Source organism: Citrus sinensis, chromosome 8, assembly GCF_022201045.2.
Source record: "Citrus sinensis cultivar Valencia sweet orange chromosome 8, DVS_A1.0, whole genome shotgun sequence".
In the NCBI taxonomy this organism is placed as follows: Eukaryota; Viridiplantae; Streptophyta; class Magnoliopsida; order Sapindales; family Rutaceae; genus Citrus; species Citrus sinensis.
The window spans coordinates 20,413,431-20,429,287 of record NC_068563.1 but is presented as its reverse complement, the minus strand read 5'-3'; the positions used below and the strand labels follow the sequence as shown (position 1 = coordinate 20,429,287).

Sequence of the window (15,857 nt, the reverse complement as noted above, 5' to 3'; positions counted from 1 at the left end):
CATTTTTATCGCGAAATTAGCATGCATTTTCAAAATACCCTTTCAAGGGGGGTTTTTAAGGATGTAAAGGGTACTAATAACACTAGTCTAGAAACATCATTCGATTCGGTCTTTCGAACCAAATTTTTTTTTTTGAAAGGAAACTAAAACTTTCATTACTTCAACTAGGTGAATACATGTCTAATCTCTGGTGGGAAATTTTCCACCCAGACAAAAGATTACAACTTTGCCAAAGCAACTTTAGCTAAAAGATGAGCACTAATATTACAGGCTCTGGGCACATATTTTGTTTCAAAAGAACTGAAGGTTTTCTTTAAACTCTGAATTTCCGAGATAGTCCAGCAAATCTCTGTTAAGTTTCTCTCTCTATCGTTTATCAGGTCTGCTACTTCTTGAGAATCTGTTTCTAGAATTATTGATTGCATACCCATCTGTTGAGCTATTTGCACTCCCCATTCAGCTGATTCTGCCTCCACTATTGATACCCCTCCGCTGAATTTAACAGCTTTTATGCCTGCAGCCATGCATTTTCCAGAGGAGTCTCTGATTATTGCACCTAATCCAGCGCAACTCTTTTTTGAATCAGTAGCTGCATCAACATTGAGCTTTAGCCATCCCTGGGGGGGGGGGGGGGGGGGGGAGGCCAACCTATTTGCTTTAGCTTCTGCAATTTTCCTCCATTCGTAATCTCTAGGAACTGAGTTCTTCTGAAGGCCTCATTAATTGCTTCAGCTTTGGCCATTGATAGTCTTGGATCTAACTTCAAATCTTCAAAGACCAGTTTGTTTCTGTCATACCAGATCACCCAGAGAATAGTCATCAGCATTTCCATATCGACTCTACTTAGCTTCTGCTGCACCCTCATTAAGTCTCCCAAGATATCAGTATTTCCCATTTCCTGAAAAGAACTAGCCAGAGGTGAGAGTTGCCAAACTTTCTTTGCAGCTTTACAAGTAATCAGGGCATGTAAGGTGTTTTCCACTCGATTGCCACAACGTTTACAGTAGGCTTCATGAATAATCTTTCGCTTCCACAAATTTTCAGCTGTGGGCAGTAGATTTTTTACTGCCCTCCAAATGAAAATCTTGATTTTAGCAGGGAGAGTGAGCTTCCAGATGATATTCCAGTTACTACTACTACTGTTAGAGCAAGTAGGAGAGTTTGGAAATTTTAACTTTAGAGCCACTTGGTATCCACTCTTCACTATATATTTCCCTCTTTTATCGTAATGCCATATAACTTCATCTTCACTTTGTCTCCTAGGCAAGGGAATGCTTAGAATGGCTTCGGCATCATCCTTCACAATGTTCTGCTGAATCAGGCCTGTCTTCCAATTATTTTTGTTATCTACCAGCATTGAAACAGTGGCATCTATAGGCATTTTAATTCTGGAGAGTGGCTTGAATGTTGATGGTCTTGGGATCCAGTTGCCTCTGAACACTGATATTTTCTCCCTATTTCCAATTCTCCATCATATGTCCATTGTGAATGACCTGCCTTCCCCACATTTTACTCCTCCAGATATAGGATGGATTTGACCCTATAGAGGCTCTAAGAAACTCAGTCCTAGGGAAATACCTTGCCTTCAATACTCTAGCTGCTAAGGATTCAGGATTTTGAATTAGTCTCCAGCTTTGTTTCGCAACTAATGCTTGGTTAAAGCTTGATATGTCTCTGAACCCCATCCCTCTTCTGATCTTGGCTCTACTCATTTCCTCCCATCTTGTCCAGGAAATGCCTTTCTTGTCTTTCTTCTTGCTCCACCAAAAACCAGCAATATTTCTTTGAATGTCATCACAGAGCCCCACTGGAATCTTAAGACACTCATAGCATAAGCTAGAACAGCTTGTGCCACAGCTTTGATCAAGACTTCTTTACCCCCACTCGAGAAGAGCTTTTGCTGCCAGCTAGATATCTTGCTCTGAATTTTCAATTTGATTCGTTGAAAAAAGTCTTTTTCTTTCTCTCGATCATAGATGGCAGTCCCAAATATTTCTCGTGTCTTGGCACAACATTGAGCTGGAAAATTCTTTTAATATCTTCGGCTTGCTTTGTTGGAACATTTCCACTAAAAAACATGTAAGATTTGTCATAATTGAAGATTTGTCCAGAGGCTGTGGCATAGCACTAAAAAATGTTCTTTAAATGCTGGCAGTCTTTGATTGAAGCTTGTGAGAAAATCAAGCTGTCATCTGCAAATAAAAGATGAGAAATGGATATTTGTTGTCCAAATCTCAGCCCCTGAATTTGTTTTTTCCTCTCAGCTTGTATCAACAAATTTGAAAACGCTTCAGCACAAATTATAAACAAGTATGAGGATAGCGGGCAGCCTTGTCTCAAGCCCTTTTGAGGGGTGATCATCCCCTGAGGGACTCCATTGATGATTACAGAAAAAGTTGCAGAGGTAATGCACTTCATTATCATATTAACAACATTCTCCTCAAATCCTAATCTACCCATAGTCATCCTTAAAAACTCATATTCCACCCTCTCATAAGCTCTACTTATGTCTAACTTCAAAGCTACCAATCCCTTTCTTTTTTCCCTTTGCTATGTCTAATCTTATGAAGGCATTCATACCCAACTATGATATTGTCAGTTATCAATCTGTTGGGAATGAAAGCACTTTGAGAAGCATCAATGACATTATGCAAAATAGTTTTCAATCTTGTAGCCACTGTTTTGGCAATGATTCTATAGATTACATTGCAAAGGCTTATTGGTCTGAATTCGGACACTTTCCTAGGCTTGGTACACTTAGGGATTAGAGCTATATAGGTGTGGTTTAAAGGAGCAATTGTACTTGTGTTATTGAGGATGTGAAGGCATGTAGATATGACTCCTTCCTTTACAGATTTCCAATGCTTCTGATAAAAAGCGGCAGGTAACCCATCAGGTCCAGGAGCCTTAGTTGGACACATTTGGGCCAACGCTTCTGTAATCTCCTCCTCTGTGTATGGCTGACTAATGTATGCGTTCATTTCTAGTGACACTTTGGGCTTTAATCCTCTCAGGGCTTCTTCCATCTGATCTTTGGTGGGGCTGGAAGTTGAGAATAAGGCTGCAAAATACTCACAAAATTGATTAGCAATTTCTCCAGACTCTTTGATCCAATTGCCGTGAGCATCTTCTATTCCCCATATTTTATTTTTCCTCTTTATAGATGAGGCTTTGTGATGGAAAAATTTCGTGTTTTTATCTCCCTCTGTAAGCCAATCTGCCTTGGACCTCTGCTTCCAATAAGTCTCTTCATCCAGTAAGAGATGATGGATCTGTCTTTCAATGCTTCTCAAATCTTCAATACTTTCACCCATCCGTTTGTGTTGCTGAATATCCTTGATTCTGTTGACCAGCTCTTCAAGCTTCTTTTTATTATCTCCAAAAGTCCTCTTGCTCCAGTGAATGAGACCAGCAAGAGAAACTTTGCTAACAAGCTTAAAGAGCTGAACTACATCAGCCCCCTCCCACTTCCTATGCTTAGCCCAATTCTCCTCAATAATTTCTCGGCACTCATCATAAGAGCTCCAAAAATCCTCGTAGTGAGTTCGAGAGAAGCATTTCCTCTTATAATGCCCTTCCTCATCTTTGCTTTTAACGGCCATCAATACTGGGTTGTGATCAGAACACCATGTAACTAGATTAGTTGCAGCTTGGTCTTGGAAGAGATTTGACCAGTCTTTGCTGAAAAAAAATCTGTCCAACCGTTCCTCAATGAAGTGGATTCCAGACCTCCTATTGGACCAAGTGAATGGGTAACCATTATATCCCACATCTCTAAGATGGCAATCCTCAACAGCTTCTCTAAAGTCAATGATCATACTAGGCTCCCTATCATTCCCTCCATTTTTCTCATTCAAGTGCATTATTTTGTTAAAATCACCGAAACAAAGCCAAGGGGATGATGACAAACCTGCTAGCCTTCTTAGAAGAGTCCACGTGTGTTTCTTTTGGTTTGTTTCTGGATGACCGTATATCCCAGTACATCTCATCTGGTCTCCATTTTCAGTTACTATCTCTGCATCAATGTGGTGGCTGCTAAATGCGGAAATATTCACATTTGTTTCCGAATTCCATAGCATAGCTAAACCCCTGCACTTTCCTTTACTGCTCACTGCAAAACAATTTTCCATCTTTAGCTTTTTGCCAACATTTTCCATACATACAGTCGACAGTTTTGTTTCACACAAGAAAATCAACTGAGGCCTGTACAAATTGAGGAATTTTTTTAGGGCTATGAACGTCCGGTCATTCCCCAGTCCCCGGACGTTCCAGCTCAAGATTTTCATGGCTGTTGGCGGGGCTGCTCCACAGCCTCCGCCGATTGAATTGCTGCATGGTGGGTTTGTTCCTTTTCCACTTCTTCCAGACCCTCCTAGTGAAGCTTGTGTTTGTGTGGAAGCCGATTGTAAATGTTGGCTTTGGCTAAAGGAAGTTTGTGGGGGCTTTGAATTCTGGTCTTTTTATATTTTGGGCTTGGCTTTGGTGATTCCCCCCCCCCCCCCCCCCCCGCCTTTTTCCTCTAATTGGCCCATATTCTGTTTGCCCTTTTTTAATTACATTCCTAGCCTGAAGTTTCCATTTTCTTCGTTTGGGCCCAGCATTTTTTGTTCCCCGCCTCTCATCTACCACCTCCTTTTGCCTGGGGCTTTGACTAGAAATTGTGTTTGATTCTAAAGTTGCCGCCACTCTCAAATTGGCTCCCTCCCAATTTTCGTTTCCCGCTTCTTCTCTCTGTTTCCCATAGCCACTTAGGCTGTCAGCTATGTTTGCAGCAGTAGCTATATTGGGTTGCTTCTGCATAGTGTCATACTGCTTCCTTGGTTCCAGCAGCATTTGCATTAATTGCTCACCTGTCTTTTCTGTTTGGCTTTCCTTCTCACCCGGATTTGGTTTATTTGACCCGAATTCGTTTTCATCTGGATCCGGGCCATTCTGATGTGGCTGACTTCTTCTTTGGCTCTCTTGCTCCGTGAAGCCATGATTTTGCTGCTCCCCCCCTCCTATTCCATTTGTCTCTTCCGCGATTTATTCTGGTTTTTTCTGCTTTTGATAGTGCCCTCATATAATTCAACAATTCGACTACGTTTAATAGGTAAAAACTCTAAGGATAACAAAATTTGAATTTGAATCCAATTGTAAGTGCATTTGGATATGAATTTGCATTTGGATTCATAAAAAAATATGCGGATTTAAATGCGTATAATATCTACATGGATTGTGGGCGGATTTTCCAGATATCTGGATCCGCATAGTAATAAATTTAAATATAAATATAAATCCAATAATTTACCGAATAATATCAATTAAAATTCAATTATAATTCAACAATTCAACATCAATTCAACATAAATAACATACAACACCACCATAAATCTGCAAACAAAAATTTCACAACATAAATCAAACATTAAAAAAAAATCTAAGTTAAACAGATTCATTACAATATTCTCTAATTATTATTTATTTATTTTTAGTTTTTTAACATATTTTTCAAAGTTAATGAACATTATAGAGTTAATTATGTTTATACATATTAAATAAATAGTTTAACTTATATATTTTTAAATTAAATTTTAATTTAATTAATTAATTAATTATAAAATAATACATATTCAAATATCTGATTTTCCAAATATACTTACACATTCAACTTCGAATTTGGATTCAACAGATTTTAAACCTTAGGATTTAAATCTGCATTTTTTAATAAATCTGGATCGGGAGTTTTTGGATTTTGCGGATGCCGGCCAGATCGGGAGTTTATTGCTATCGCTAAAAAACTCAAGACGTATTTTTATGAATCGAATGGTTTTTGTTCCGTTCAATTTTAAAACCGAACCGGACACACAAACTGATCGGTTCATAAATTTTAATTTTAAAAAAAGAAAAAAGAAAAACCAGCTGAAACTAAGGTGGCGTTTGTTTTTTAACTTAATGACTTAAAGTGACTTAACTTAATTAATTAAGTTAATTAGAGGTGTTTGTTTTTATAACTTAATGAGACTTTTTAGATAATTTTGACTTAATAAAATAAGCTAATTTTTTTAGCTTTTTACTTAATGGAGAAACCTGAATTAAGTCAATTACTTGCTAATGTCAAAAATATCCCTGTTTTATAATTTATTTTTCATGTCTATCTCAAAACTCACTTATAGATATTTATCCCACATAAAAATATCCATATTTTTTCTTTCTTATATTATATATGATAAAATTTGAAATTTATGGTATTTTATATATTAAAATTCTAAAATAATTATGTATTCACTTGAGTATAGTTTTACTTATAAATGTTAAAATATTGTGGTATTTAATATATTATTTATTTGACATTCAAATTTAATAAGAATACAAATGTAAAAGTACATATTTTCAGCTTTTTAAGTTGAAAAAAGCAAACAACTTAATACTTATTTTTTGAGATTCAGACGAAAAAATAAACATATTATTCAGATTCAGACATTCAGACCTATTCAGAATTCAGACTAATTCAGATTTCAGACAAAAAAACAAACGACACCTAAATCAGTAGATCCCTAATTCCCCTAAAACGGTAAAACTAAACACAGCACAGAAGTAGGCCCCTCTGTCTCACGCTTACTGTGACTCTCTCCGTCTCCGGTCACCATCTCACTCTCACGGTCTCTCATTGTCTCACCCTCTCGTCTCAGCGTCTCACTCTCTTAATCTCACTGTCATCACGCACCATCCACCGTAGGCAATCGTGATTCGATATTTTTTATTAGCTCGCGGCAGACAACAGACGGCAGATCGTGATTGTGATTCAGCTACCTCGTCGCCAGGCGCCAGCTGTTGCTGTTGCAGCCTCGTTCAGCCGTTGCCATCGCGTCGAAGAGTCGGAGACAGTGAGTTGTTGTCTTGTTGACTTCGTTCTTTTTTCAATTTATTTGATTGTGCTTTGAGAATGAATATTACATAAAATAACGCTTTTTCGTCTTCACCCTCTGTAGACAATTTTTGAAGTTTTCCAATTTTAAGTTGGTGGCTTTCAAAAATTTTGTTTATTTTGTAAAACATATAATAAAGTTTAAATTTATGATTCATTGAGCATTAGAGATTTTCAACACTATTTTGTTGTACTCTAGTTGGTGGTTTTCGAAGATTTCTTTCTTATTATATCGGAAATAATTGATTCTTAAGTTTGAAGATTAATTCCAACAACTAATTAAACAAGATTATTGGGTAACATCAACATATCTAAAATTTAGAAATGAATTCCAAATAAATTCCAAACCAAGAATGCTGAATCACACCGAAACCGAAACCGAAACCGAAACTGAAACGAATTTTAGAAATGAATGAACTGAACTGAAATATTTCGGTTCAGTTCGGCTTCGGTTCAAGTTTTTGGAACCCATTGGTTTTGGTTCGGAACTGAACGAACCATAAACTGCCCATCCCACTAAAAGAATCTAACTACTAAACGTTTTTCAGTCTTTACAGAGCCGCACCTTATTCCCCAGACCATAAAATAAAATCCAAACCATTTCGCCGGCGCTACTGCTGTAGCACAGCGGGAGACCACACGAAGCTTGGCGGCTTTTCCCCTTCCCATTGAACACACTGCAAGACACTGAATCTACTTTCCATCACAGCTCGAGCTGAAGCTACCCATGACCGAAAGACGCTTGGCTTTCTGACTTATTGTGAGTTTCAAACTTTATATTTTTGAATTTTTTGTTTTTCAATTCCTCTGTATAATGGTATTGAAATTGAAAGTTGGCACTTTTGAGGCTATTTTAAGTTGATTGGTTGCTTTGGTATTGGAAATTCATTTTGTGAATTGAGAATTGCGGAGCAAGCATATTAGTTTATTCACATGGAAAATGGGAGAAAATCAGAGCTACTTCTTTTCCAAGTTTAAAACCTGGGTTTCCTGGTCCTCATTTGGGTTTATCCCATCATCCTCCTTTTTTAGCTTGCAGGAAAGCAAATATTCACCGGTTGCAGGGAGACTGGAACTGGACCCGGTTTTTGTCATCCCTGCCTGAGGCTACATGTATCATATTACCCAGGCTTAGAGTTATATTTCTTCAATTGCATGTAAAAATTTTCCATTATTATTATTATTACTACTACTAATACTATTATTATTATTATTATTGCTGCTGTTGTTGCTGTTGTTGTTATCACTTGGCTAAAATCTCTCTTCCTTTCTCTTGGCAGCCAAAGCATACTATTTTCTGAAACATGAGTACGAGGGAAAACTCGTATACTGAAGCAGAAGCTTTGAATCTCCTGGCGCAATTGGAACGTATTCTGGACCTTGATCCCCTTATGTAAGTAATATAATCACTTAATATAACGATTGCTGAATAAGCTAATTTAATGATCTATTTCTGTTTGGTTGCTGGGACAGTGGAGGAAATTGAAACCAAAAAAAAAAAAAAATTATTCTTCTTCTTTCATTTGCCTTGTAATGCAATATCCATTGTTAATAGTATTGGTAGGATATTAAATGTTTTGGTTTACCAATGCTTTGCATACAAATAATCTTTTTTACACACTTGTCTGTACAAATTGACATGGCATGATATTTTTGAAAAACTAAAATGGATAAGTGAAAGGAATAAATGATAACAAAAAGTGCATTTTTCGCTTTCCCACTTTTCCACTCATTTTATACGATGCTAGTTTGTACGGATTAGTTTATAAAAATAATTTTTATGGATGGGATGGTATGGATAGTTCATGTTGTGTAGAATAATTCTGGCTTCTGTGGCTGCTAGGAACGGATTAGAACTGTATTTTAAATCAGATTAAACATTTGCACCCCATTGGTAGTATAGAAAATTATAACTTTTAATTGGATATGTTTTTACTGATTATGACACTATGGCAGAACGAGAACATATAAGGAGCTGATAGAGTGCCGCTTGCTTGTTCATCTATTCAAGTAGTTTGTAGTTTACTAGTCCTTTATTATTATGTCTGTGCTACACTAATGTGGTCATTTCTTTCATATTTCTTACTTTTCGCTCTTGCATGCTTATCATGAATTTTGTTTGAATAGTTTCTCGTGCATTTTGGTTCTAGTGTTTTCATTTTTGTCAGCATGATTTTAATATGTTGGCTTTATATCAAATGTAGTGATGAAGTAGGATTCATTCACCCATCCCAGTTTGCCACATTGAAAGAAGAGATAGGTGATTCTCTCAGTTCAGAGGATAGGGACCATGAAAGTACTAGTTTTTGGATCAGAGATCATAAGTTGGGCATTTCAACGCAAATTCTTATTCCAGTGTATAAGGCGGCTAAACATGCATTTATCTCTGCGCTTAGGCAATATAAAACACCTGGCAACTTTTCTGGTAAATCTCAGGATGACACTCTGGCAATTGAAGTTATGATTCATAGCAAGGCACTTTTGTTGCTAAGCTGTGACTTTGCCACCGCATGGAATTCCAGGTTCTTCCCTGTGCATATTTGGCTATTTTCTTTACCTTTCTGTGCCTTTTATTTTTATTTTATGGGTGATTCCAGGTTCTTCCGTGTATAGTTGGCTATTTCCTTTACCTTTCTGTACCTTTTATTTTTATTTTATGATTTTCTTTTTGGGGTGTTGTGGGTGGGTGGGGAATGCTTGAGAAACGGTGGTTTATTCTTACATTTCATCACTTATGCTCTAATTGACATATTCTATCTCATAATTGCAAATAGTCACTTCAAGAGAAAAACATAAATATTTTCTGATAGTAGTATTGTTTACACTTAGGTTAATGATATAGTCATTAAAGCTCCATATTTTTCAAGATTCATAGTTGTTGCATGTACTTCCTTTTCCTTTTGTTGCTCCATTATGTATAATCTAAATCATTTCCAACATAAAATGAGATGTGATTCACCCAATTGCTGACATTATATAGTTCATTTTTGTTAACGAGAAGTGGACCTCATAATATGCAACCAAAGACTGGTGGGGTGACAGTCAGAGAATTTCTTATGACATGATTTTTATATTTTGTGTTCAGTTTGTCAGCTTTGATCATGACACCTAGTTCTGTCTACTGTTGCACAGGAAGCTAATTGTGTCAAACAAGCGGCTCCTGCCAATATTAATGGATGAACTTCACTTGTCAGCTCTTGTTCTATCGTATTCTCCTAAAAGTGAACAAGCTTGGAGCCACAGGTGACGTTTTTGAAATTGTTCTTATTTATTTCTTTGCATTCAGACTTTGATATAAGTGTCATGTTGTGCCGTAAGGCCTGGTGATTTGGAGAGGAATGCACAGTGCAGAACTTTCTAGTTCTAAGTTGTGTGTTTTTTCCTTCATCTCTTTGACATCTAGAATTTTCCAGGCGAATATTGAATTATATGATGGAAAAGTCATTCTTACACATGAATCTATTATTTTCAGGCGATGGGTGATCAATATGATCTCTAGAAATTGTTCAACTCTGCAATGGATAATAGAGAGAGAATCTGAGCTTGTGGAAAAAATTGCTGAGGTTTAAATTCAGTTCAGGAACTGGATAGTATTATGTTATGAAGGTTTATTAACTTTTCAAGAAGAAAATATTCCATTTTCACATTTGTTGCATTTTAATAAGTTTTTCATTATTATTGAATGCTGATTTAGAGAGTTGACATCAATTTTAATATCAATGGCTTAGTAGATTGCAGTTTTCCCGTTAAATTTGTTTCTAAGTACTTTGCCAAATTAAATAGAATTAGTGTATGTTGTTTGTCACAACCCTATTTCCTCTTTAGGGATGTTTGGTACAGCCCTATTGCCAATTTATTCACTATACTAAGATAATGAGGGAGAAAGTGTCTGGTAATAAACTAGCCTGTACTCTAATTCAAAATTTACCTTTTTCAGAGATCAAAAATGAACTACCGTGCATGGAATCATCGTTGTTGGTTGGTTTCCTTCATGACCAGAGAACAGGTTAAATTTTGTTGTGGTACTATTTCTGGGCTATTTGCAATTCCTCAAATTCATTTCAGATTCATGTAATAGATAGTTGTATACGAGTTGTTATGTTCTCAAAATTTCACTCTCTCTTAGTTATTAAATCTGTGTTACATTTTTTGCATTTTTACTAAATTTGTTGTTCCTTCAGGTGCTAGATGAGTTGAAGAAATCAAGAAATTGGTCTGGGTTGCACGTTGCTGATAATTCTTGCTTTCATTATCGTAGAGTGAGTTTTTCTCTTATGAATCTGATATTAAATTATGAGATGCATGCTAAGAGAATAAACAGTTTACAGCATACGTGATTAAAGACCAATTTATAATAACATTCATGTAGCATTGGCATGAACTTTTAGTTACCATGGCTTTGGTTTAAAATTATTTTTACTCAGACAAAATATCAACCTCTGAATTTATATTCCCCCAATTGCATGCCAAGTCATCCTCCTCAACTGCAGTATACAGCACATTTATTTACGACAAAACTCAGTTCCTATGTGAGAAATCGGACATAAACCATTATAGTTCCTGTTACATTTTCTAGTGAGGATTAAAGCCTGATCTGAGACATATGTTCCATCTATAAGACAAAATTCCTTAAATGTGGGATATACATGAGTAACATTGATGTCGCTTAAAAGCATATTGCTTAAATCATTGTCTTAAATTATTATTGAGTATTGTAGCAAGCAAGGCTCATTCCTGTAAAGGATTGTTCCTCATTAATAAGTTATTAAGACCAAGAACACACGAAACGCACAAGCCGACCAGGAACGATAAATTAAAACATATTTAAATTTACTGAAATTGACTAACTTTCCAGATCCACTAAGAACACATTAACAAACACCACACAAAGTTTGGGGGGTTTGATTTGATATGTAAAATAAAATTAGAGAATTTGGGGAATAAGTTCTGAGAATGATTCCTTTTAACTATATTTTGCATCATATTTAAACCTTTTTTAAAACTATTTTCTGCAATTTTAGATTTTCTGCTATAGCAGCCAAGTCTTCTCTGCAATTCGCCTGCTCCTCTCTTCCTTGCAATCTTCTCACATTTGGAATTGATGCTCCAAGTTTTTTCTCTTTTTGGAGCATCTAACTTATTGCGAGCTGCTGTCATAGTCCTCGTAGGGCTGGTGAAACTCATTTTTTACCTCCTTTTCCTTAATAAGAATAGGTTTGTGACACAAAGAACTAGGTGCATGTGTTAAAATACCTCCAATATCCGTTTTTATTGCAGACCCAAATAAGAGACCTAACCAGCCCTTCAAGAATCAATCTTTTTGGCCCAAATTTGGTCCTCATCCTTAGTACATGTCTAATATAGCCCAATAAAGTGAATATAGCCCAAAGATTTGTCCAAAAAGCAATTAAATCCATGAAGCCGCAATCTAGCTATTTTTCACACCAATTTGTTGCTTTTCAGCTCTTGTTTGTTTTTTTTGTGTCATAAACTCCTACAAAAAATAAAAGAATGACGAAGATTCAAGAAGTTTATGAAAATATTAAATAACCGCTACGAAAGTAATAAAAATTGATGTTAAATTAAGCACTTATCAAACATAAATGCGCAAAAGTGAGGCATAAGAATCCAATGTGGATTTGTTTGGGCACGAGTCACGTGATAGAAGCTTCCATATCTTTACAATCTGACTTTCATTGATTTGCAGAGGTTGATGCTTAGGAACTTAGAGGGCTTTTGCTACACTCAAGACAATAATTCTTCTGGTTACTTTGTGGAAACCTATCAAATCTGGAAGGTAAAGTGACTTGTTATAACTGTTCAATAAGCATTACTGATCTGTTTTCCATTTCAGCAAGCAAGTCAAATAATGTGTGTGCATCTGTTATGTATGGTGGCGTAGTTGTTATATATTGTTTATAGCTGATACCTTTACAAGATCTATATCCTCAATTTCGTTACCATTGTACTGAGTGTTCTAACCTGAGCTTCTAAAAGTAATAATATCAATTTTCTTTACAATTTCATATGGTAAAATCATTCTCTAGTGACCACAGATGATAATGGAAAATATTAATGCACCAAGCTTCTGTAAATCCTAATGTTCTCTGTACAATCATCATATCGGTTTACTGTAAACTCCTTGAATAGGAAGTGAGTCTGGTATTTATATTCTTCTCTATGGTTGTTCTAGTGAAGCCAAGAAAAAGATCATTCTCTTTATCAATTTCTCAACCAATTTTTTTGTTAAAGTTTATGTTAATAATGCTAGTGCCCTGCATGTTCAAACTCAGTTTGTTTAATCTCTTGACTATTGGGTTCTGACAGGAAGAGCTTGATTGGAATGAGTCTCTGATAAAGCGATATATAGGGAGAGAGGTACGACACATTGGCTTTCTATCTATTCTTCCCCTCTTCTCATAAAGGAGGAAGTAGGGTTGCAGGATTTTTCCAACTGCCAACTTCATAATTGATTTGAAGATTTCGCATTTTTTATAAATTGCTGTAGCTATAAGCTCTTATCAATGTTTTAGTGTCTGGTATTGGTACATAAACTGAGAATAAGATTCAGAACTTATATACGACTGTAGTCTTTGCATGTTGCAGCTTTATAACTGTGATTTGTTCTTCAGATGGGATATATAAACATATAAAAACTAGTTTTCTGAGGAAACAATTGGCTCCAAAGTAGTGCTTCGCAGATATTTATGTAAAATTTAGAACTATTGGAATAATGCATTATTATTGTTTTCTTGTTACTGTGGACGGTTACATTATTGAATCCCATAACCTATTCTGGAAGAAGATCCTCCTGTTGTTTTATAAACCTCAGCTTTAGACTTGTAGCATCTCACTATCCTCCTGATGCCTAAAATCTTCATTTGATATATTATTTTCACAGGCTCTGTGGCTTCACCGCCGTTTTCTTTCCATGTATTTGATAAAACATATGGCAACTCATCTCCTTGCCGTTTCTTGCCAATCAAAGCCAAAAGCCAGTGTAGATATTGACATTGATAGCTTGATGGATCATGAGTTGTGCCTTGTACATTCCTGTTCCACTACTATTGCCGATGCCAACTTTGAGGAAGCACAAGCAATACATTCTGCTGCTTACATGTTATGGTTAACAAAGGTAATATATTTAATGCCTCAAAATGTTCTTAAGTGAATCATTCGAATGGGTTCCAGTTCACCCTTAAAGTCGGATGTTTACACATTGTTTTATGTCCATCAGCAAATTCCTGAGTATCAAGGTATTGATATTCAAGAGAAGCTACGAGCGGGAGTGGGAGACATGACGAGAATGCTGAAAAGGTCATGCCCAGACAGGTCTTCCCTGTGGGATTATCTAGTAGGCTACCATAGCGAGCCTTGATAGATATGACTTGGCCGTATAACATTGCTGTTTCATGAGTCGTAATCTATTTTGGGCTTTACGATGATGAATTCCCTGTGGAGTGTGTAAACTCCGTACCTCTTGGCTTAATTCCAATTTTTGAAACTATAAAATTGACAAAGTTTCTCTTTTGTTTCCGCTCCTGTTGAAATCTATAATTTTCTACACTTACGCCTAATTAACTTTTCATGTTATTATTAAATGAGTCCCACTGAAATCAAAGTTGTTTAATGTAAAAGACTAGGTTGTCAATAATAAAATTTTCCTAGTTTGATTCCATCTAAAACTATTGAAAACAATTTTCATTTTGGACCTCAAGAATTTTGTCCAACAGTTTTCTATTATGACCTGACTGATCTCAAACGTTTAAAATAATTTTTCCTTTAACCATAAAATTCAGAAATATACTAGAGGTTTATAGCATAGGAAGCAATTCTTCAAATTTCGTAACTTTTGAAGAAGTCTAGTATGGTGTTGTGCTGAAACTAGAAATTTTCAATGGAACAGACTTGAGTTAAAAAAATCATCGTAAATTGAATTCTTATCGGATTTTGTTGAATCAACTTTCACAAGATTCCTTTGGATGTGAGATTCCTTTGGATGTCTAGTATAATATTGGAAAAATTTTGGATCCAAATGCAATTTGAATTAATAATTATGAATTTCGAAATAATCCTCCGTCAGCATAAATCTCTGCAAAATCTTATGTTGCGAATATTTCTTACTTAACCATGCTTAGTCACTAATGAAATACTACTGAGATTTATGATCTATTACCATACATATTTTACTAAATCACAAATCTTAGAAGTATTATTGTCGGTAATCAAAGATCATAGGTAACCAGTTTGCGTACTTTATTTGAAGTAATAATCAAAACTCATATAATTGGTCTTTATATTGTTGGAAAGATGAGTTAATATTGCTTAATAGAATTCTAAAATCAGCTGGAAATAGTGACTTCAATTAGTATTACAACAATTATAAACAACAGCTTGAGAATTGCAACATAGTTACATAACTTATATAATTGTACCCAGCAATGCAGAACTTATACCCACAAACTAGAAAGTTTTTTCCAGTAACCTAGAAGTTGTTACTGGACCAGCAAACATAATTTTGTCAGGTTGTGTGAAGCACTATCCTGAACACTAATTTATACTCCTCCAAGGAAGATTTTCCAATGCAAAAAGGAAAAAAAATAAAGTGAATTCACTCCAGGATTTAATGACATTATTGTGATGTTGCACTGCATGCATAATAGTTTAAAACAATAAGGAAAAAATTGATGAAGAAAATATGCCAGAGAAGTAGAGATAGTAGTTGTGCCTTCAAGGCTTTGTATATTTCTTTTATATAGAGACACCCTGTATAATCATTTTCCTAATTCAATTTGAATTAGTCAACCTAATTTACTTATCTAATTTGAATTAGTCACCCATGTATCTCACAATTTAAATCAATTTAAATAATCCAAATCACATTTCGACTTATCAAACTCTAATCCATAATTAAATCAGCCGGATGACTAATTTTAAATTATATAATTTG

General features: G+C 35.6%; 2 protein-coding genes across 7 annotated transcripts; one reads left to right on the top strand and one right to left on the bottom strand.

Moving 5' to 3' along the window:
- Positions 1–218: 218 nt before the first annotated feature.
- LOC127899387 (uncharacterized) lies at positions 219–1,381 on the bottom strand. The gene is made up of 2 exons (XM_052432752.1): positions 649–1,381; positions 219–556 (listed from the first exon to the last, which is right to left on the bottom strand). The coding sequence occupies exons 1-2, from the start codon at positions 1,379–1,381 to the stop codon at positions 219–221; spliced, it is 1,071 nt and encodes a 356-aa protein (XP_052288712.1).
- A 5,130-nt stretch (positions 1,382–6,511) lies between these two features.
- On the top strand, positions 6,512–14,437 carry LOC102625696 (uncharacterized). Of its 6 annotated transcripts, none has more exons than XM_052432257.1 (13): positions 6,513–6,866; positions 7,456–7,667; positions 7,940–8,020; positions 8,188–8,300; positions 9,112–9,429; positions 10,040–10,150; positions 10,380–10,470; positions 10,845–10,913; positions 11,089–11,166; positions 12,615–12,704; positions 13,235–13,285; positions 13,809–14,042; positions 14,145–14,437. In XM_052432257.1, exons 4-13 carry the CDS (start codon positions 8,212–8,214, stop codon positions 14,283–14,285), a joined length of 1,272 nt encoding a protein of 423 aa, XP_052288217.1. In that variant the 5' UTR covers positions 6,513–6,866; positions 7,456–7,667; positions 7,940–8,020; positions 8,188–8,211; the 3' UTR covers positions 14,286–14,437. The 6 variants fall into 6 exon arrangements, with proteins under 6 accessions (XP_052288219.1, XP_052288217.1, XP_052288216.1 ...); XM_052432256.1 differs by having other exon boundaries at positions 7,940–8,043; XM_052432255.1 differs by having other exon boundaries at positions 7,940–8,064.
- Positions 14,438–15,857: the final 1,420 nt, after the last annotated feature.